At 46.1% G+C, this 23,312-nt stretch overlaps 1 protein-coding gene across 1 annotated transcript in view; it reads right to left on the reverse strand.

The window, feature by feature from the left end:
- Nucleotides 1–23,312, reverse strand: part of PLCH1 (phospholipase C eta 1) — a 43,674-nt gene that overhangs the window by 3,566 nt on the left and 16,796 nt on the right. Inside the window, exons 2-21 of the mRNA XM_062499382.1 lie at nucleotides 21,541–21,687; nucleotides 20,948–21,191; nucleotides 19,604–19,733; nucleotides 17,885–18,055; nucleotides 15,954–16,047; nucleotides 13,748–13,951; nucleotides 12,214–12,334; nucleotides 11,205–11,376; nucleotides 9,616–9,723; nucleotides 8,888–9,049; nucleotides 7,733–7,804; nucleotides 5,116–5,210; nucleotides 4,398–4,495; nucleotides 3,739–3,918; nucleotides 3,539–3,646; nucleotides 2,972–3,096; nucleotides 2,447–2,531; nucleotides 1,809–1,955; nucleotides 1,332–1,411; nucleotides 36–95 (exon numbers count right to left, since the gene is read on the reverse strand). Of these exons, the coding sequence (XP_062355366.1) occupies nucleotides 36–95; nucleotides 1,332–1,411; nucleotides 1,809–1,955; nucleotides 2,447–2,531; nucleotides 2,972–3,096; nucleotides 3,539–3,646; nucleotides 3,739–3,918; nucleotides 4,398–4,495; nucleotides 5,116–5,210; nucleotides 7,733–7,804; nucleotides 8,888–9,049; nucleotides 9,616–9,723; nucleotides 11,205–11,376; nucleotides 12,214–12,334; nucleotides 13,748–13,951; nucleotides 15,954–16,047; nucleotides 17,885–18,055; nucleotides 19,604–19,733; nucleotides 20,948–21,191; nucleotides 21,541–21,687 (2,603 nt within the window). The remainder of the gene's footprint in view (nucleotides 1–35; nucleotides 96–1,331; nucleotides 1,412–1,808; nucleotides 1,956–2,446; nucleotides 2,532–2,971; nucleotides 3,097–3,538; nucleotides 3,647–3,738; nucleotides 3,919–4,397; nucleotides 4,496–5,115; nucleotides 5,211–7,732; nucleotides 7,805–8,887; nucleotides 9,050–9,615; nucleotides 9,724–11,204; nucleotides 11,377–12,213; nucleotides 12,335–13,747; nucleotides 13,952–15,953; nucleotides 16,048–17,884; nucleotides 18,056–19,603; nucleotides 19,734–20,947; nucleotides 21,192–21,540; nucleotides 21,688–23,312) is intronic.

Below are 23,312 nucleotides of genomic sequence, written 5' to 3' on the forward strand. Positions count from 1 at the left end.
CCAGCAAGTGCAAAGTGCATGCTCATGAGCTCTACCTTTGTGGCTCCTAGAAAGTGCATTATTGTGTAACTGGGATTGAGGATTAAAGGGCTCCACTGAAAGGCAAAAAGAAATGCAAATCCATTTGGCTAATGTTTTCAAGACTGCCACACAAGCAAATAAGGTAACAGTACACTGACTGTAAATAGAACCACTCCACAGCAAAACATTTAAAATTATTTCTTGGTTTAACGTGTCCCCCAGGAAGTGAGCAGATCTGCTCACTCACAGGCACAAACCCAGCCTATGAGAAACAGCAATGCAGCCCATCATTCATTCAGAGCAACATCAGGTGAGCACACCCAGGGACAGGGATTGAATCCTGCTCCTCTTGCTTCCCCTCTGCAATTACACTCTGCTGCTTTTCTTGAGCATATCTGTTCTTAGCCAAACAGGCCCCTGCACACCATCCCCCAGGGATGTGATTTCACAGATGTGCCCAGATATGCACATACCAATACACTGATCCCATCCTGTGGTCTGATGGGATCAGGGAGCAGAAAGGAAGTGGAGCTGGGAGGATCTGGACAAGAGTAAACCTCAGCCCTGGGCTCTTCTCTCTGCTGTTCTCTCTCTGTTCCCCTGAGCTTTCTGTGGGTGCTGCACAACTTTGGGTTCAGGTTTGTCAGGACATTCTCTGTATCCTCTCAGAAGGCACAAAGACTGAGGGCAGAGTGTCCTCTGCAGCCTCAAACCTCACAAAGGTCAGGTTTTTTTTTAATTTATCTTCATTTCTTAAATCACTGCAGAGGTGCTATTTTACTTTAGCATCCTGCTGAACATGGCCTTAATTTCTTGGTGCTGCATATCTCCACATGGACACAGCTAAGGAAGGCAGCTGAAAAAGCACTGTGTTTTCACTTTCACTTTAAAAACATTCTAAAATTAGCACACTTGCACAAAAGCAAAAATCTATGCACTAAAACCTAAAATTAAATTAGGTTAATTTAAATTAAAAAATAGCTTGTCAAATACCATGTTCTGGTGCAGCTACAGTTCTCAAGATCTACTTCCAAAATAAGATCAGTTTAGCACACTGAAGAAATGTACCTCCTGTAGCTAGACAATATAATTGTTAGGTGCTAACAATTATTATTGTAAGAACATCTGCAAGTATGTGCACAGCAAGAGTGGAGTCACAGTATGGTGGAGTTTCCTTGCTGATCTCCTGCAAGGAAACCCCCACACAATCTGAGCCTCCTGGGCACTCCAGCACAAATCCTGGGTGGTTCTGGGGTACATTTAAATCCATTTTTGTCAGAAGGAAAATATAAATTTCCAGCTTTACCTACCTTTCCATAGGTCTCATTAATGATTATATGAACAAATATGGAAGCTTCTGTCAGTCCTTCTAAATACACGTGACGATAGCCTGGGGAAACAGAAATAGAAATATTTGCCCACAAACCACCAAGAACCATCAGTCTGCATTTTGTGCCCAGCTAGCAATAACTGTCTATCAAAGTGATGTATACACAGGAAGCCACCTGGTGCCTTTGGTAAACTTCTGTGGTGTCCTCACAGGTTTTCTGAGCCCCAGGACAAATTGCATCCAAGTTATAAAAAACACCAGCAGTCATTTCCAAAAGCACAGACAAGCAAACTCCTTTGAGGAATGCTGCATGAAGCACCCTAAGAGAACAGAAGAGTTGTCCAAGCTTCACGTGAAGTCACAGGGATAAACATGTATAAAATCTATCATCTCATGCTGGTAACACCCTCCTTGGGTTTGAGGTGGGTTCCCATGACCAGGAGAACAGGGGACTCACCAGGCACGAGGCTGCTGAAGGCCACAGTTCTCTGCCCCACAAAGTCTCTGCCAATGGGGTCGTGGTCCCAGACCAGGAACCGCACCAGGGCCATCTCGGGCATGTGGATGGTGAAGGTGAGGGTCTCCTCCCACACAGGATTGAACCCTGCAACAAACAGGACACACTTGGGGAGACAGAGTGCTTGTCTCAGTTCCCAAGAGGCACCGGACACAAGCAGCAGCAGCAATGACAGTTCCATCGTGTCAGTCATTACATGTGACAGATCTGCCTCTAGGATTGCTTTAAAAACAAAATAGGTCTGGCTGGGAGCTGGCAGGGACACCCAGGCAAGCACTGAGATAGCTACAGATAGAGATACAGACAGATTTGCAACTTCTGCATAAAGGAGATTTAAGAACAATTCTGTTAAAAGACAATGTGGGGAACAACTACTCTTGCCCTTCACCTCAAACTCACTTGTCTCCAGGCCAGAAATTCTGTCTGGGAAGCAGAAATAATTTGTTAAAATAAAATAATTTGATTTCATTTCATCAGATAAAATGCTTTGTAATTTAGAAAGCAATAACAGACACTGATTCATTTATAATTATTTAATATTTTACTCTAAAATTAAGAAATCACTTAGATTATCTTACCATTGTCATCCACCACCCTGGTCTGATCTTTACAGCAGTCAACAGGTAATCCAATAATCTCCACCTCAACAAAGGGATCTATTATCTGTTTTTCAAAAACATGGTATTTTAAAACACAGTATTTTAAAAGCAAGCCTACAAATGAAGGTGAATTTTTAAAAAAATAATGGAGAGAGTTGATTTAAATTCATAGGAGAATTCAAACCCCTTTGATTAACATGAATTTTCAAGCAGCACTATCATGGGAATTGTTTCCATTAAATCCATGTTGATGCATGGTTTGCATCAAAAGCTATGGACAGCTGTGACACTAACTTTCATAAAAGTCACCCTTTAAAATACAAAACAAATCAGTTCTTACACATCATGAGTAGGATACAGGCTGGGGGAAGTGTAGTGCTTAGTGACCAAAAGCTTGGCAGTATCTGAAATGTACTGTTGTATCTGAATGAGAAGGTTTGAGTCCCACACTGCCACGTCACTGCAGGAGCTCCCCTGGCAGCTGCTGGGAGCAGAGCATCTCACCTCTCCTCTGTCCCCCAGCATGGAGTCAGGAGGCTTGGGCAGCTGCTGCCCACTGATGATCTTCAGAATGAGCTGCTTCTTAGGACTGGCAGGAAGTGGATCAGCAGAGTAGGGGTTGAATGTGCCTGAAAGATGGCAAGAATGGGAGTGTAAGGAAAAACAAACATATAATAAATATCACCCCCAAGACACACAGAGACAGACAAGTTCAGTCAGAAATGAGAAACTAGGAGTATGGAGCAGCTGCTTAGTAATTTTAAAATTCTCCTCCTCCTTCTTACAACCTCTTCTGAGTGGAGCAGCCTTTGATATGATTCCAAGGCAGAGCTGGATCAAGCCCTGTATACTTGCTTGTGGGCCACTGCAGGGCTTGTTCATATATATATGTATATATATAAAAATGATCACAGTAACAGATTGCACACTGGTACAAGTCTAAGAGCTATGAGTGCATGGAAATATGAAAGATTTTATATTTGTCTGCACTTTCCCTTCCTGTGCCTTCACTGTAAAGGACACTCTGTGAAAGGCCTGGCAGCTACAGTGATAACTACACTGGAACCTTACCTTTGCACATCTGCTGAGGTTTGAGGACATAACCACAGTTACCATTTACCCTGAATTTCGCTTCATTTAACTGCATCACACGTCCCTCAGACTGGTAGTTGAGGGCCACTGAGAGAGAGAAGTTTGGTGTCATTAATAGAGATAACATTACTTGGCATGTACACACCAAAAGGGAAGGAAGTGTTCCATGCAGCTCCTACCTAGCTGGCAGCCCACATTCCAGTAAGGAACAGGGTTGAAGTTGCTGGAGTCGATCCGATAGGCTGAGGGATAGACCCTGGTCAGCTGCCTCTGGTTGTAAAGCATGAACTGCTCAGCCTTCTGCTGCACTGCCTGGTGGGCTCTGGTCTCACTGAACGACAGCACGTTCCCTGTGGAGCCTGTGTGCCACAGTACAACCAACACACAGGTGACAAACAGTCCTAGGGCACAGGGCCTGAGCCCAGACCTCATTACCTGCCTATTAATCAAGGGCAACGTGAGATTTAGTCCAGTGTTACAGGATAGATTATCTTGTCTTACACAAATTGCGCACCCTGGGTAACTGAAGGGCACCAGCTCTCCCTTCTAGAAGGGTCTGTTGTTCTCTCCTCAAGTCTGCAGACTTGAAAGCCAAGCAAGAGTTCCAGCTAGAGAGCCCAAGCTCAGGAGCTCCTGCTGGAGTCTTTTCTCCTGCAGACCCCCAGATGTGGCAGCTCTGGGGAACCTACAGAGAAATCCTCTGCTGGCAGCAGGGGCAGAGGGGTCAGTGCCAGGGAGGGAAGTGCCCTGATGGGCTGTGGCCTTGCCCTGTGCCACACTAAGAGCAGCACTCAGCTCCCTCCTCCCAGGAGTGACAAGGGACGTGCCAGCCCTGTACCATCATCCACGATGTCCTGGGCAGCCACGGAGTTGGTGTACACCACCAGGTCAGACAGGGCCCGGCACAGCTTCACCGTCTTCCTGCGGCGGGCAAGCCTGCTGGGCAAAGCAAACAACAAGGGGCACTTGCACTACTGAAGGTGTATTTCAATGTTTCTGTTCTTTCCAACAGCAAGGAAATGAAGAATTGAGCAGGGAACCGTGGGTGGCAAACCTCCTTGGAGAAGGCTCTGGGATGATTGCTCCCCTCTACCTCCACAGCCCAGCCACACAAACAAAATTTTTCATTTAAAACATAATGACATAGATGCACCATGGCTGTTCTAGACAAAACCAAGGGGCATTTCAGTGACAGCAGACACATTCTCAGTGGCACTTTTTTGATTGCTTTTTCTTTCTGTTCTCAGATGCAATAAAGTTGCCTGGGCTGTGATGCACCTTGAACCTGCACAGTATGCTCTGAGCACTGTTTGCAGCAGGTGAAGTAGGGCCTGGCATCTTCCCATGAGCAGTGGAGCTGTCACACTTCTGTGCAGTTTCAGGGTAATTGCTGCTTGCAGCCTGTGACAGGTGACACGGCCAAAACACAGCAAACCCACAGCTGTCAGGTGTGACAGACACATCACATGTGACACACACGTCACCTGCTCTGGGCACAGCCTCACAGCTGGTGGCACTGAGCAGCCCTACCTTTACCTGAGGGGTTCCCAGCTCACCTGTGGGGCTGTCCCAGCTCCCTGCCAGGAGGGTGCTGCTGGCTGTCCTCGTCGTCCGAGGCACTGGGGGCTTTGGCTGCTGCCTTTGCAGCTTTCTGTGGGGAAAGAGCCAAGCAGGGTCAGTCAGGTGGGGCTCCAGACACCTGCTGCTGGGCTTGGTGTTGGGCAGGAAAGCCAGCACAGAGCACACTGCACCCCATGGCAGGGATTCCAGCTGTGGCCATGAGCAGCTCTGTGCTGCCAGCCCAGCCAGCCCTCAGGCTGTTATTTCTGTGCTGGCCAGGTCTCAGGGTGTTATTTCTGTGCTGGCCAGGTCTCAGGGTGTTATTTCTGTGTGCTGCCAGCCCAGCCAGCACTCAGGGCGTTATTTCTGCCATGGGTCTGTCCAGCACAGGTCACTCTGTGCTCTGCATCTGCCCTGCTCCCTCCCAACACCAGAGGCCAACACTCCTCCCATGGCAGCAGGGCACTGTTCCTGCTGAAATCCCAGTGGATTGTGTCATATTTAACAAACAGCGACACACAACAGGGTCTAAATATACAGAGCACTGCTTCTGCTTCTGCCCACTTGTGCTTCCCCCAGTTTAGAAAATCAAATCTATTCACTAGTGAATGTTCAAACATCATCTTCCTGCTCCATTCTGAGCCACATACAAATATTCAAGTGATTCTAAATTATTACACTACAAAGAAAACAGCTATGATTAAAAAAAGATTAAAACTTCAAAATCTCTTTTATTCATAGGCACCTGTAATCTAACAGTTTCCAATCACAATACTGCATGTTTTGTAACACTAAACACAGCTTCAGGTGAGAGTTATTTAATTCCCTTCTCATCAAGAGGTAATTAATATAACTGAGAGCTCCTTATCCTTTTGCATATGGCTCACTGAGCACAGATTTCTTTCCTCCTCTTGTCATACACTGTATTGGACATAATTTAGTTTGCAGTGTTTGGTGCTGACATGAAGTTGACTATATTGGAAATCATTTGCACGGTTCACTTTGCAGTCTGAAGGTCTGCACTGAGCATGTTCCATGCAGTTAACTTTCAGAAACAGCCAGCTTTAGTGTCCTTGTACCTGCCCTGGTTTAAAAAGTTTATTCATTTGGCATGAGAGCTGGCTGAAAATGTCTTGTGTCAATATTGTTGGGTGGATAATTCTGTATCTGCAAAAATATCAATAGTAACCAGACTTCCCAGGCATCCCTTCAGCTGGAAAGGCATCAGGGAGCAGTTACAGGGTGTCTCTGTTGCCTCAGTCTACAATACAATCACTATTTAAAAAAAAATAAATCTATATATACCCTTATTTTTTTCAGCAGAGATGAAATGAATGGGCTTTCCAACCTGCTACATCCATTAAGATAACTAGCTGAAGTAATTAAATTATTGACACACTTTCTAGCCCTCAGCATAATCAGCAGATTCCAGTGGCTGACATTTGCCTGTGACATCTCATTCCCAGGATTTGTGTGGCCAGCAGCAAGCACAGGGTGCCATGGGCAGTGCCCACTCCCAGGGACCACAGGAGCTCTTAAGGCCTGAGGGGGCAGTGTGCACTGAGCTAAAGGTGCTGAAGGAAACACGAGCACTTTAAACTGATGTAAGCTTGGACCTGAAGTGTAAATATGAGTCCTGGGACTGTCTGCTTAGGGAATGTTTGATGGCTTCTAGCTGGCTTCAGAGCAGATGGACTGGTGGCTGATTAAGTTCTTTGAAATGCCTCTTAATCATAAAAAACTGCTCAGATTATCGGTCCTAAAGCTTGGTGCAGCCCTCACCATGGATAGCACATAGCAGGAACAGCAGGCTGGCAGGCGGGGGCAGAGGGGCTTGCTGGTGGCACTGGGACTGGGCTGTGGACCTGCCCCTCTGCTCAGTCACCCACTGCAGCTCTCAGTGGCTCAGCAGAAGGAAGCTGGCACCTGCAGCAGCTCTTTGAGGCTGTAAATCCAAGGCTCAGGGTACCGTGGGATGTGGGAACAGGGGAGGTAGATGACAGGAGCACATTTGTCAGGATATGGGAATGGGAGGAAACGCGGGCACTGTCCCTTGTGGGGGCTGCTCTGTGCCCAGCTGTGAAATGAGAGCTCTCAGCTCCTGCCTGGGCCAGTGGAAACTCCACTGAGGAGCAGCAGAGCAGGCACAAACATAGCCAGGACATGAAAAGCAGGAGGAGATCAGGAAGAGCATATCTGCACAGAGCAGAAGCCCAGAGCCAGCCCCTGGGAGCAGGGACAGTCCCAGCATGGCCCTGCCCAGGGTGGGACACAGCAAAACTGGGCCCTGACTGAACCAGGCATTGTCAGCTCTGTGGCAAACAATATATGCCAAGACATTTGTCTATGCTGCTCTTCTGCTGCAAGTTTGATCAGAAAATCAATTCCACAGCATGAGTAAAGATGATCTTTTAGCCATCTGAGAAGTTTTGATTCATCTTAAAGGTTCTCAGTCTTCTGAACAGAATTAAGACACCATGTGTAATCACACAGGCTCCCTCCTCGCTGCCCCCATGCCCACCACACTTGTCTGGAGCAGTAAAACACTGCCAGGGGCTCTGGAATGCTGCCAGTCCTAGAACAGCAACCTCAGCTCTCATTTATTTTACTCACCTTGTGTTTGCCAAAGTTGCCCATTAATGATCGACCATGAGACTTTTTTCCACCTTCTTTTGTGTCCAGGTTCTGTGCAGAAAAAGCACAAGAAAAAGTGTAACTGAATACCTTCAGAAATGTCTTTAAAGATTCTGCTTCAGTCTCCAAAATGCAGCATCTCAACCTCATACAAGCTCTTGTATGTCACCCTGGTTCCCTATTAGGAAAGTAAAAATTTTGCAAATGAAACCAAGTGAGTTAAATCCTGATCTGTGAACAAATTGAAATCCAAAATCTCATTACAGGATTTCTTTGTGCACTTGATCGTTTAGAATCCCCTAACTGAAAAGAAAAATAATAACATTAGCACTCAAGACAACAAACCATGCAGAAAAAGCAGTCTACAAAACCAGGCAAGAAACAACAAACCAAGACATCTGAATGTTCTTGAAAGCAGCTACAAAGGGAAAGGGGAGAGCAAAAAGAATCTCCCAGCAGATAAATGTGGACTTTTCATAGGCAGCCTGCAGGCTGAGTTCCACATTCCCAGCCATGCCTCCAGACATCAGCTGGATAACTCCTGGCAGCATCTCGCTCCTTCTGTCAGGAACACACAGCCCTTCATCTTCTGAAGAGCAAAACAAAACTGAAGAATATTCCCCCAGCGTTTCAGCTGGGTGAGTATTTCAGTGAACTCCAGCTATTCCCTGTTCAGTGCTGAGCTGGAATCACTTTGGGCTTTCATGGTGATGAGGGCACTGGGGGCCCAGCAAAATCAATAACCTGTGTTCAGAAATTTGCTCAGAGCTCAGGCCGGAAGTCTCTGTAACATATAGAGAGAATCTTTAGCAGATTTTTACTTCTTTTAATAGCAATTATTTGGGAAAAATCAAAGGCAGATCAGTAATGAAGGAAAATAAATGACCAGTTAAAAAAAAAAGGAAGAGATCCCAACTGCTCCCTTTCTGGTCCATGAATTACACAGCAACTCCCAGAAAAGAGCTCTGTGACACTGGCTCCAGAGCAGGCACATCTCCACAGAAAATTCACTCTGTATGTAACGTCCCTGGAGTTTGCATCCATTTCACAGTTCCTGGCTCTCTCATGTGAGTCAGTCTGTGACACATTGCACTGTGCAGCCCTCCCAGGGCCGTGAAGGGAGAGCCCACACACCTGCCTCAGGTTCACACTGAAACTCTGGTGAGTTGCCTTCAGCAGGGCTCTCACAGTGAAGCTGTCAGGATCCTCTTTGTCCCTGATTTGGGATTCTTTCAGCAGAGATTCCAGTTTGGTTCGTATGAAAGATTCCACCTGGTGCTGAGTTGCTCCATTGCTCTGAAAGAAACCAGGACACCCAGTTCAAGTAGGTGCTCCCAGCTCTCACTGAGAGTCACACAGTGCTACATTTCCTTCCCTCTGCAAGAAAAGGCTCCTTGCATAATCCTGCCTTTCTGCCTGTGGCTTTCACTGACTCTCACATTTCCCTTCTCCTTTTCCCCTCAGTCCTCCCTGCTCAGCTCCCAGTCCCCTCACAGATCCCCCAGGACCTGCCCATGGGCTCTCTCTGCCTCACAGCTGTCACAAGCCCCACCTTCTCTTTCAGAAGAGCATGAATTCCCAACTAATGCACTTACAGACACCCTAAGCATTAGATTCCTGCTCTAAACAGTTAAAAAAGGAAGCAATTCCTGTTGACAGCCATCCAGACTACACAGACTCAAACCAGTCTCTTACATAAGGCACTTAAAATAAAAATGAACCCTATAGAACAGCATGAACCTGACACAGGAATTAAAAATTTAGGAATGAAAAACTCTGCTAACAACTCTAAGTAGGACATGGAGTGTGCATGTAAGAAATGCAGAACTGTCACACTCTGGGAACTGACTGTGTGCACATACAAAGCAGGGCTTTAACTTGCAGTCATCCTCAATTTCATCAGCACTGTCCTCTTCTGAAACTTCTCCTTCCTCAGCATCTGCTCCAAGGCTGCAGGGCAACTTCTTACCCTAAAATGAGGAAAAAACACCCCCAATAAATGTGGTCAGTGTTAGTGCACCCAGTCTGCTCTGCTTGCTTTGCCATCTCCTCCTAAATAAATCACCTTCTAAACTTCTGTGATACTACTTCTGTGCACAGGAATGTTCTCAGCCTACCTGCTTCATCAGTGGGAGACAGGAATGACACTCAGATTTCTGTAGAAGTGCAGAGGATTGATTTTTAGGCTGCATTTTGAAATTAATAACGCTGCTGCTAATGATTGGGTGAAATTCACTTTGGGCTGGTACCTTTACACTGGCTTAAATCCCTGAGTGTTATTAGAATGACTCTTTATGTACACTTATAGGATGAAAATTATGCCATTATTTGAAATTGTTTGGCTAGTGAATCAATACTGCCTTTCAAAGGAAAAATGTATTAAAAGAGTGAAAACAGTAGCAAAAAGATGAGAGGCTGGCTTACTTCTCATCAAGGGACTGATTCCTAAATCTGATTTTATCTTTTCCAACAGAGCTGCCTAAATTGAGCAGGGGATGGGAGACAGGGCTTTGTGCAGGGACCCTGTGATGCTCGAGATAGAATTTCTCATTCTGAAAACAGCTCAGCTCCACAGCAGTCTGCACCCACAGGGCTCCAGCAGTGAGAGCTGGAGGATCACACTGCAATTACAACCTTAGATGTGCTGAAAAGCCAGGTCAGAACCCAGGTAAGAAGCCAGAGCACCCAGCCTCTCCTGCCTGTAGTGCAGTGCCATGGGATTTCTCACAGCAGTGATGTTTCACACGATTTCATGTGGATCCCTCAAACACCAGCCCCACATGTTTGCACAGTTCATTAACCAGCAGAAAACTGATGCAGTGAAATACAGAATCATGGCTGAGCACTCAAAGGGCTCCTAATTTAGGGTCAGCTCTGTACTGTGCACTGCAGCATGTTCAAACTAACATCAAACTGAAACTGTGAATGCCTGCAGCGAGCCTGATACCAAGGACACAGGGAAAGCCAAAGTATCCTGTGACTCCACACAGAAGTAATTGCCCCCTGTGTCCAGGTAAATTAGACAATCTAATAGGGCAGAACTCCATTAATCACCCTCCCAAAGGTCTGCCTTGTGCTTCTTCCCTGTTCTATCCATCCTGGCCTTTGGAATTCCTTTCAGAGCAAGTCTCTTTGGGGTCAGAGGCTCACACAATTAATCCTGCACAGAGCACCAACTCCAGGGCTCTGGGGCCTCCCCCAGCTCCTCCTGAGCTGCTCTTCTCCCATAAACACAGATGAACCATGAACAGAATTCCATCCTGTGAGCTGGGTGAGGGGAAAGGCAGGAAATCTTCCCTTTTCTATCACTCCGAAGTACTTTGTCCAAGGAAGGACTGTCAGATAATGTTTAGATGCTAGAGGGATATGAACTGGTCCTCCAAAGAAAATCCACAATAAATACCACAAGCTGACTTTGGTTGCATTCTGAACATGCCCAGCAGCAAGTTACCTTCACTAGGATTTTCCCTTTTAAATCCTGAGGGCTAGGAAGCTGTCTGGGATCTCCAGTGTTCACAGATGACAAGTCCAGTTTGTCACCAAATATCTCCTTCAGGTACTGGGCAATCTTCTTTTGCTGTTGAATACTGCAGTGGTTTTCAATGGACAGAATCACTGGAAACCTGGAAAAAAAGCCCCAGACACCGTCACAGCTGTGTGTGGAGAGACAACACCTGCACTCTTACCACTCCACCCATGAATGATCAGCTGAGTTCTTTCACAAATTTGTGCCACTGTTTTCTAAACTCTTGAAAACCACCTTCTTTAGTTTTGAAAGTACCACCCTGTATTTCTCATCAATAACACCAACTTTTTGGGCTTGGTTGTTTTTTTCCCCACACATCCATTGTTGGGTGTTCTTTTTTTTAATTAAGAAAAGGAAGTATTTTCTTTTATTCTCTTTAAACTACTCAAAATCCTCTACACCCACTCATTATTTGAGACTACTCTCTGTGTGTGTGTATACATATATATGGTAAAGTCCACAGTTTTCATGATACTCTTAAAAAGCACCATTGCAAATGAAACGGATTCAGAACACTATCCCACGCATCAGTATTTCCTCACACTACACATGACAGCTGACAGCTTTTCAATTTTTCTGCTGAAATAAAGTATTTTCAGCAGGTAGAGAACATCACGGTATTGATTTTTCCGGAGAATTTCCCTGTGGATGTGAGTGGGAAGTTCTATTGAAGATAATCAGCAGTGCCAGACTGTCCAAAGCCTGACTGAGTTTAAGAGCACAAAAGGTTCAACTTAGGCAGAACTCTCTGCCTCAACTGATGGGAAGAGCTCGTGCTGCTGAACAATAAACACAACACAGGCAACAAACAGGGGAGTAAAATCAACCCTAATGTGTTTAAAGGAGTATTTGCACTTCCTGGGCTTGCTGGTTGCTTTCAGTGTGGGACTAACTACAGAAAACAGGTGTTTTTCAAACCTGGCTCCACACTTACTTGTTTTTGATGAAAGCATATTTATTGATGGTTTCTGCCACGTCCCTGAAGAGGATTTTGGAGGTCAGGGTGTAGCCATGGTGCACCACTGGTTCCCCATCTGGGCCATCCCAGCAATCCACTGTGAAGACCAGAAAAGCCTCACATTAAGAGATGTCCCCAGACTCATCCATTCCTGTGCTCCTGCTGCAAACAGAGCTCACCAGTTCAACCATGCAGGGACCAACCAGATTCACTCCACCTCTGGCCCCCTCTCATTCCATCACCTGCCAGCTGAGCTCAGACTAACAGGACAGTCTTTCCCTAGGTCAGGTGAGAATTCTGCATCCTACAACTCATTTTTATCCTTGTATTAATTTGAGTTTTTTTCTCATATATAAAACTACAGAGGTGTAATAGCTCAAATCATGTTTACAGCTACCTAGGGAAAGCAATTTTTGCTCCTGAAGACAAACTATTTAAAAATAATTTATCTTTTCCCACTCCTAATTTAACTTGCAGTTTCATAACTGACTGTATGAAAAGTAGCATCAAATCCAGTACAGGTGGAATGGACCAGCATAAGAATGCCTTTGCTAATGAATGTCTGTACCCTGAGTTTGCACCAAACTTGTCACTGCTGCTGCCTCTACAGGCAGTCACACTTCCCAAGGAGAAAGTTGCAGAGCTATTCCCTGGGCTTTGAAGTAGCTGCAATAGCTCTGAGGTCAAGCAAAATAACACTGCTGAGTGTTCTTGGGAGCTGTTCTGCAGAAGACAATCACCCAGTTTTCCCAGTTTCATTTTCTCTAATTAATTTCTAAAGAGAGATTAACAATATTTTTTTCAGATGACCTTTTGTAATACTAGTGATAGAAATTAATACTGAGTAATTTTGTCAAAAGACTTTATTTCTGGGAAAGAAAAATATTAACACTAATATAAAAACACTAATGTTTTGTTATTATTTGAATCATGCAGAGCTTAAACAAGAATCCGGTGTGATCTCCATGTTCCCCCATGCAGGGGGGTGGAACGGGATGATCTTTAGAACCCCTTCCAACCCCAGCCATTCTGTGATTCTCCGGTGCCTCGAGGAGATCATTCCCAACAGAAAAATCCACTCTGGAGTGGTCACAAAGTAATGCAGTGACTGAGCCAGCCCAGCATTGCTGCTGGGAGTGTGGCCCTGCAGCCCTGGTGCAGCCCAGTAGAGCTCCAGTGCAGCCCCATGCAGTCCCAGCGCAGCCCCATGCAGTCCCAGAGCAGCCCAGTACTGCCCCGTACAGCCCAGTATATCCCCAGTGCGGCCCCAACGCAGTCCCAGTGCGGCCCCAACGCAGTCCCAGTGCGGCCCCAACGCAGTCCCAGTGCGGCCCCAACGCAGTCCCAGTGCGGCCCCAACGCAGTCCCAGTGCGGCCCCAGTGCAGTCCCAGTGCGGCCCCAACGCAGTCCCAGTGCGGCCCCAACGCAGCACATCCCAGCACATCCCAGCACATGCCAGCTCAGCCCAGCACATGCCAGCACATGCCAGCACATCCCAGCACAGCCCACCTTCGACGCAGCGGCAGCCGGCCTGCAGCACCCGTGCGTACATGTCGGCCCGTGACTGGGAGAGCAGCTGGTCCCCGCTCAGGTAGGTGTTGTGGGACGAGGCAATGAAGTAGTGGCACAGGGGCTGCTCCATGTCCTGGTGCACCTCGCGGTGCAGGGGGTTGCACACCTCGCACGCCGGGCTGCGCATGAAGCCGGTGAAGCCTGGGGACACGGGGACGCGTGAGCCAGGACAGCCCCCGGCCTCCTGGCGCCGCTCGCCACCGACCGCGGCTCGGGCGGCGACCCCGCAGAACCGGAGCACGCGGCTCGGGCTGCGGCCGGGGAACTTGACACCGGATGTTAGGACAAAATGTGCCCGGAAAGAGCGATGAAGTACTGGAATGGCGTGCCCAGCGAGGTGGTGGAGTCACCATCCCCGGAGGTGTTTAACAAAAGTCTGGACGTGGCTCTGGGTGCCGTGGTCTAGTTGGGGTGTTAGGGCTGGCTGGGACTCCGTGATCTGGAAGGTCTCTCCCACCCCAGTGATTCTGTGATTCTGTGACTCCAGGGCAGAGCAGAGGCCGCACGGACTCAGAAACAAATGGATTTTTTTTAACAGAGCTCCTTGCTGGCACTCCTTAAGGAGAAAATTTCTTGATGTGTGGGTTTTTTTTCTTTTTTTGGTTTTTGTTTTGTTTTTAATGCTGATTAATGTCAAACTAGTACAATTTCTTTTTCACCTCTGTGAATACACATTTAAAACTTATTGTTAAAATTATTGATATTTAACTTACTATATTAAACAGAAAAAGAAAATTTTACACTTGAAATTATTTTTAGGTCTTTTACTATGATTATAATATAAACTTTTCACTATTAATTAATTTTAATTTTAAGATTTAATACATGCCTCCGTTTTACTCCTTTTAATTGATCCTATCTCACAACTTATATTAATTGTTTGTATTTTTTATTAAATAATGTTTCAGTTTTAATTCGAAACTGGTCAGAAACACGAATTAGTATAAAAGCTTAGATTTTTAAAATTTCAATATATTTATTTTTTGTTGTGAGATAGGATTAGGAGTAAAAGCAAGGCAGGTTTAAAATTTAAAAACAGATGGCAGTGCCCTGAGCACGGATGGGGCACACAAGGCAGCAGCCACCCAAAGCAGAACTGTGGATCAGCAGCCAAGTCACTGACCCAGCCATCTTCACTTCACAATTTTCTTTTTTCTGCAAGTTAATTCAAGAAGATGGTACTTAATTTATAACCCTCTAAATGAGACCAGCACTGAACAGAGAAAGCTTTAAAAATACCTCCTTTAAGAATGAAACATGTAAAATATTTGCAAAGGACAGTGCAAATAATACCAGCCCTGAAAGCAGCTCAGAGATAAAAGCAGCTGCAGCAGCAGGTTAAGGGGAGCAGAAATGCTTGCAGAAATCTTGTTGAAGTGTCACAGCTTGTTTGTTTTACCTTCCTTATTTCAGTTTCAGTGCAGTGCCCTGGGTCACAGCAGAAGCTTGTCGAAGGGAGGCCATACCCAGGATTTAAATACCACGTGAAGGAAGATTCCTACTTCCCTCCTCCCCAAATCAACATTATGCTGCTCCAAGGAAGCTTCCTTCTGGGCAAAGGAACACACCATGGCATTTAATCTATTTCATCCCAGCTCTGAGGCTGGTTTGATACTAAGCTGGATGAATAAACATACCATTTACAGTTGCTTTCACAAGCAATGGGAATCAGGTATTAAAACCCAATGAAAATGCAGCTATCCATGCTTTATTTGACAGAAGCATAAATGAATGGCTCGTGCAGGATCCCAGATCTCCAGAGCCAAGGCAGAATGAACACTTGGCTTTCATTGCCTCACTGGGAGCAGGCTCTAGATAAACTGCATGGTACAGGACAGTCGGTGTCTGTCTTACTCACACAGTGAGCAATAAATGCCCACAGCCTCAGGCATCCATCCCCACTGCTGAGGATGGCTGGGATGGAGGATGGATGGATGCTGAGGATGGCTGGAGAGCTGCTGCCTCACCACACCTACTCACATCTCCCCCCTGGCTCACAAAATGTACCCACGCTGCCCAGTGCTGATCCAGGGCACTTTGTGTCACAGGCAAACAGCAAAAGCCTCACCACAACACCATCAAAGCACTTTTACTCCACTGCAGCACAGCAAGACAAAACCCACTCTGAAATCAAAACGTTTACCTTCAATCCCAAGAACATTTTGCTTCTTGTTTTCTTCTGATACTTCAAACTTCTGTATGATGTCCAGACAATATTCTGGTGTCACGTTATTCATCTGCACAAAAACAACACTGGAGTTCACTTATTTTAAATGTCACCAGCATGTGAAAATCTGCTTAAGTGGGGGGAGACAAATAGGAGAGAGAGGTAGCCATCAATTAAAACCTATGTAATTTTAGTCTCAAAATTAACTGTTTAGCAGCTTTCGTAGTTGTACTGGCCAATACTGCTGAAATGAGAACTATGACATTATATTCTTTAATATAATCTTCTTAGACATGCAAAAAGATTTGGCAGGCTTGGATTTAATTTTCATGCGTTTTCCACTCCTATGATTTCATTACTTCCAAGGGAGTTCACTATAATACACAGGCTAGGAGAGAAAGAATTAAATTCTGAAATGAAAAACAGCAGCTTTTCTGAAACAAATAGGAATTTTGTCAACAGCTTCAGCTAGCCCACAGCTGAGGTTCTAACTGATTTGTGGGGCACTTGCAAGTGGACACTTATATTTCCTTCAGAACTAAAGGAAAGAAGCAGCTCCCATCACTCATCTCATCTTTCCTCACTGCCTTGAGCTGCAGAGAACTAAAGGATAACGAGGACTGGGTGGATTTCATTCCTCCACATCACAGGAAGACAGCACTGGCACTCAAACCTCTGGCACTTGTGCCATCGTCCTGGTCACTGTTTGTACTGTCCCAGCTAAGCCACCATCCTAAGGTTCTGCAGGAATTACACAGGATAATAGAAAAAAGAACAATTCAGTAGAAAAAATAACTGATTATCCTTGCTCAGATTGGTGCTTGATTGCAAACACTGCTCAGAGTAGGCCCTGTTCTGGTACAAGCTGGCTCAAATTAACTTTTCCATTATCTCCCCTGGCTCCTTGCTGGCCCAGTGTGGAGTTCTCATGTGCTCTAGGAATGGAAATGTCTAATCTAGTCCAAAGCTGCATCAGCTGGGGAAAAGTCCATTCATTTGTGCTTTTTTAATTGTAGCTTGAGAAGTGATGACTTTGGCCACTCATTTTTTTGTTAGGCTTTAAAGTACTCCACTAAAAATAATATGGGGTGTTCTCCTCAACAGGGAGCTCTCCTAAAAAAGAAGCCAGTTTAACAAGCTAACAAAAACCCCAACCCTCTTTTGTTCTGTCCTCAGGCTGCAGAATATTTCACATCTTGCCAAATGAGTAGCAGATGGAGCAGAACAGATTGTCCACAGATTTCCAAGCATCCAGACAACAGCAAAACCAAAATGTTGTTTGGGTGAGGGCACTGGGAGGCTGCCTCCTGGCTGGGAGCAGATCATCTTTTGGGGCAACGCTGCCCTGCCCGAGAGTGCTGCTGGCACTGGGAACATTTGGGGGGATCTCCCTGACCTCCCAACACTGGGCATGGGAAGGGGCACAGGAGTGCAAGGTGCCTCCAACCTGCCCAGCCAACAGCTTCACTCCAGGAGCTGCTGGTTTCACTCTTCTTTCTGGATTGCTGCTGGAGCACTGCTCAGCAGAGCAGCTCCCCAGACAGCCCTGCAGTGCTCTCAGGAGGGCACACAGAGCACAAGGAGGATGCAGAATGCCAGAGCTGACAGTCAGCTCCAAGTTCTGCTGCATCAGCAGGTCCATAATGTCCTTGTGCACCCCCAAAGACAGCTCCCCCACCTCTGCCAGGTGGTCCTCTTCCTGCTCTGGATCCCTGACCATCCTCAGACATCACTATCCTTCAAAAATCATCCAAAGCAACTCAGTCTTTCTAGAAGCATTTCAAAAAACAATATCTGTCACATCTACACTTTGCCCTCTGTCCCAAGTCCATATTTTCTGTAAAAGCCTTTCCCTACATTTGAATGCAAGTACATGGACCTAGGCATGGATGCAGATATTGCCATACCTTCTGTTCCACCCTCAGAAACTGAGCCAGCTCTTCAACAGTGAGATGATCCTTCTTGTCACTGTAGCTCAGGAGTAGCAAGTAGAGATCTCGACGCAAGGACATCATCTTGTAAAACACTGAGAATTCTTCAAAGTTCAGCGTTCCTTGGTTCTCATCTGTGTCTGCCTCCTAAGGGGTAACAACACTCAGGTAAACAGGCTCAGCACAGGAGAAATCAGGGAATAAAACAGAGAAGGACTTGTGTACATCAACAGAAATTTAGTAAATTCCAGTCTGCATGACTGTTCAGACACAAATTCTAACAGGCTAAAATAACTGCAAAATTATATCACCATCTCTGAGGTTTTTGGTGAAAACAGTTACCAAACTAAAGTCACAGATTCTCTATGAAAATCTAATTTCCATCTTTAATTTCAAGTTTATTTCCCCCAGAAGGAGGCTCACCCTGGGCTTTATTCTGGTCTCTTGCCCTCCTGTATGCCCTGCAGTTATCCTGGATCAAAACAGATCAAAACCTCAAAAAAAGGCATAACAATATCACCCAAGGCTTCCCCAACAACAGTCTGGTATCTTAAAACACTCAAGACAATATCAGAGTCTTAAATGCACATTTTTTAATCTGCAGCACTCTGCCCCAGTAGCACTCTGCAGAGGGGACAGCTCTGCAGCAGCACTGAAACTCATCACCAAAACATCCACCCAGAACCTTCAGTCTAGATTTCCTGTTTCTCCTCAGAGGTAGGAAGAGAAGAAAACAGTACTTAGCACACACTAATACAAGCTTTTTCCTGTGAACATCTGCCTAAGAGGATTGCTTTGGATTTTCAAAACAAAGAATATATTCTGGAGAATGGCTGGCAGGCACTGTGTGGGTCTCCATGCAAAAAAGACCTGTAAGCTCCTATCACAGCAAGGCAGCTGAGAGGAAAAGAATTCTCAGCTAAATGATGTTGCATAGGATTTTTAATCACTTTATATCTATTACATACCTTAAATGATATTTATAATTTGTGGGAACAAGTACAACCCAAATTAATCTCTGCAACACCACCCCACCAGTTTCCAGGTCTTTGGGAGTAACTCCAGACTCCAAAGATGTATCTCTAAAGGGGATTTTATGCCAGACAAACTTTTGACCATAGAAGATTCTTCAGCTCTCCCATGTTTTACAGCAAACCAGCTTTCAGCTAGTACTGGTTTAGAAAACTGAAGATGATTTTTTTTGCTCGCCATTATGTCCTTGGCTCACCTTTCCTTTCCTACAGTAAACACAAGGACTGGTAGAATATGGGAGCTGTTTTCAGACAACAGAAGTAAAAAATTGATTCTAAATCAATCGAATCTGAATGGCTAAATATTGAGGAAGTTGTTAAAGAAAACCTAATTGCTTGCATAAAGCCAGTTTCTATTAAATAATGTTCCATGAAGGAAATGAAAAAACATTTCAGTAGCAACAGAGTAACTTCACTGTCCATCAATGGCAGCATTGAACAAATCAGTTCACAGAGCCGAAACCAGCAATGCAGCAGAAACAGTAACACTGCTAACTTCTCTGTGTGCTCCATGCCATTTAAACAATGTTCTGATGCCTCTTTGGCTACAAAAAGGTAAGACTTTGTGGAAAAGTCTGTGAGGTGCTGGGGTTTTAGTCCCAAGCTGCAGCTGCTGCTCTGGATCTGCCCAGCAATGAGTGGCCCCTCCTCCCCAGGCACACACCTGGAACATCTGGCGGACCTTCCTGCGGGGCAGGCTCACGTTCAGCTTGTGCAGCAGCTGCTGGATCTCCTCGATGTTCAGCAGCCCATCCCCATTCTTGTCAGCCTCCTCGAAGGTCTGCTTCACCCAGCTGCTAGCGTGTCAAGGACAGGCACACAGGGACCTCCTCGTGGAGAAGGGAGGCAGGGCAGCTCAGGAAAGGATCCTTTCTGCCCCTGCCCTTACTACAGCTCAGTCAAATGCTTAAAACCACAACTGGTTTGTGGCAATTATTCACAGCTCAGCTCACACCGCCAGCCCCTCTGCACTCCCATTTCTGATGCTGGTTCCTCCTCTGGGAACGTGCTCTAAAGTTTTCAAATACTGCTGGGCTTACTCTGGGATCTTCTTCCACCTGTCCATTCTACCTGAACTTCACTTCCCAACCAGCTCCTTTCCCCCCCTCCTTGCACAAGTATCTCTCAGCACCTCCTGCTAAATTCTAGCAGTAGCTGGGGGTGGGACAGGGCCATTCTGTGTGCAGTCTCCCAGCTGCCACACTGGATAAAGCAAACAGGACTCACAGAGATATTTTACCAGGAGAGAAGATACAGCAGACAGGAGCAGCTCAGAAAAGTCATGGTTAAATACAGCAAGCTGAGGACAGGTGCAACAGAGCATGCAATATAACCCCAATGGACCTGTGCCTGCTGTGGATCAGAATCAAACACGGGAGATATAAATTAAAAAAAACTGAAATATGTATATGCTCCAAGAGTACCACTGGAGAGTTCCATGAGGCAGAAAAGCATGTTACAACTTTAATTAAGATGGCCTTGGGGTTTGGTTTCTGGGGGAAGAGTGTTCTTCGTGTGTAACATTTTAGTCATCACTGCTGTGAAAAAAAAGCACATGAAAAAAATATTCAGAGGACGTGAGGTTTCACTTTGGCTACTGGGCTACAACAAGCATTTAAGGAGCTTCAGGGACTGGTGCTTCCGACAAACAATGGAGACTGGGAAGGACACAGGCACCTGACTTACACAAGAGCAAAAGAGGTGGCCAGGAGTTACTGAGCTATTGAGATAACTAGAAATAACTGGTCTGCCCCTTCAAAAAGGAATTCATTAAAAAGTGCAAGCTTATCCCCTGACTGCCATGCAGTTTGATCCAGTCCCCAAGGCACAGCCCATGGTTTATACACACGTAAGTGTCCATGTCAAACCCATTGCTCAGGTTTCCACTGCAGTCAGTGGAAGGGTTTTGGTCATCTAATAGGAGGAGAAAGGACACCCTGTGCTGAAGTGACTGAGCACCAAGGCAGGAATACGAATCAGGAGGAAGGCCTGGCTCCTCAAAGGATACTGCTCGTGCGTTCTCTGGCGCTTGGCCAGCGAGTCCTCGTCGCTGATCCCGGCCAGCAGGTACTTGAGCCCCGTGATCCAGGTGCGAGCCTCCTCGGGGTTGGATGTGATCAGGTCCAGGCTCTCCAGGTGGTTACCATGGTAAATGGTGAAGCAGCAGCTGGGGTCGAAGCTGCCCTCGGCGTGGCGGTGGAAGATCTCCGACTGCCGGCCCTCGCTGACTTTGTAAATGGAGTCGATGACAACTGGGGCAAAGGGAAACCAAGGGACACGCTGGGACAGCCAGCCAGCCTCTTCCAGCTTCTCACAATTCTGAGTTATTCAGGCCCAGAGGCATTAAACTTTATTAATGTTACATCTTCACATCCCAAAGCCCTGTCGGACTGAAGGCTTCCTCACCAAGGCTGTGCCACGTGCCGGCTGCCCCAGAGGCTCCCAGCTCTCCCCAGAACATCACAGGGTTGAGATGAAACAGAAAGGGAGCAGGGGGGGACAGACACCAATGTCTCCCATCAGCCCATGAGCTCCCTAGCTCTGTAATTCACACTGCAATACTGAACTGCCCCATTACTAGAAGAAACACGCGGAGTTTACTTTTTGCCTTCTCGCTCTTCCGGGAGGGCCTCCACCGGATGCAGGTCCTGTGCTCGTCCAGGTAGAAGAGACGGACCAGCCCCTTGGTTCCACTCTTCAGCTTCACCATCTGCGTCCCAGACTGCATCACACTCATGCATCTTTCAACTGTGAGGCAGAGCAGAATAAATTCAACTGATTAACCACCTCATCCACTAATGACATGACTAACGGGCTGCCCGGCACCTGCCAGGCACACACCAGTTCTGACTTGAACCTCAAAGGACAGCAAGTGGGCAGTGCTGGGTGACTATTCCTCCTTCACTGCCACCTTCTCCACACAGGAAAATGGAACAGCTCATCTCTCTGAACACCCTCACAAAAAAGGAGGCAAAGAAAACTTCAATCTGTATTTGAAGGAAAACATTTTATAGTTGTTTCGTGCTCACCTCATTTACATTTTTTTTCTATTACTACACACAGGGCTGTAATTTTAAACCCCAGCACTCCATGTATTTGGACTGCTGAGATCCTCATTCAAACCTCACAGTCCTTTGGGCTCCGTAGCCCAGGAGTTTGTCCCTCATGCTGCGGCAGCGGCAGAGCTGCTCTCAGAATGACACAGACAATTCACACCTCTCCATGCTGCCACCAACCTTTGAACACACACTGGGATGATTTCCTTTTATCCACCCATCCCATCCGGATGATAAGGCTTTTTTCCTCCTCTGTGTTTTGACTAAAATAAACCCATTTCTTCCATTTCATCTCACATCCTCCCTTCTGCAGCCTTCCAAACACAAGGATCAAGATAACATTTCCTCTTGATCTCAGTATATATCATGTTCTTAAATTACCTTCTGGTTTTATCCATTCACAGGCTCGCCTCACTTGGTATCACTCCAAATTCATCTCCCTGGGTAATTTGTTTACACTCTGGCTAGCTCCCAAATAAACTCTCTGGGTCTGTCTTTATTTCTTATCACCCTTCCTCTCTCCAGCACTTCTCCCTCCAGTGCTCCTCAGTGTCACAGTAAAGACTAACCCATGCTCCCACTCCTCTCTGCCAGAGCTGGGATTTATTCATTCTCCCAGCTCCCAACAGCTCTGACACACTCACAGGCAGTCAGAGCAGCACCTAAACATTGGACAAAGCAGGGATGAGCAGCTCTTGGCACTGGAATAAGCTCCCCCCACTCCCTCACTCACCAGGAGCAGGCAAGGCAAAGCCCACATGGAACAAACCCCATCAGAAGGAGGCTTTTTCCTGAGTTCTCTTTCTTGGAGGAAGGAGGGGACTGAGGCTGAGCTGAACAGAACCAAACTCTTCTGAAAGCATCATGTGAGTGCAATGAGTTTGTCCACACAATAAGTATATCCTTGATTATGTCCATAAATAATGGCACCCCCTGGATCAGCACACACACTGAATGAAGGTGAGTTTGGAAGTGCTTTTAAGATAAACCACAAATGTGACATAAACCAAGTCAGAAGGATGGATCATATCCACATATTGGTGGGGGCAGCATTAACTTGGATCTATCTGAAGATGCACGAAGTACCAGGAAGACAAATATTTACAACATGAGGGATGGAAAACTCAGAGCCTGAGAGAAGAAAGATGAACTGAAGCAAAAAATAGTCTCTAAAACTCCCTGTGTACATCCACTCAGGAATGCTTTTTGTTGGCAGACTCAGCCTTTCCCTGTGGAACTGAGTTTAGAACAGGCTTGCCTTGGATTCCTCCCAAGACAAACAAGACTTGTCCCAGCACAGGAATGAGGTCCTCCTGT

Source organism: Cinclus cinclus, chromosome 10, assembly GCF_963662255.1.
Source record: "Cinclus cinclus chromosome 10, bCinCin1.1, whole genome shotgun sequence".
Lineage (NCBI taxonomy): Eukaryota > Metazoa > Chordata > Aves > Passeriformes > Cinclidae > Cinclus > Cinclus cinclus.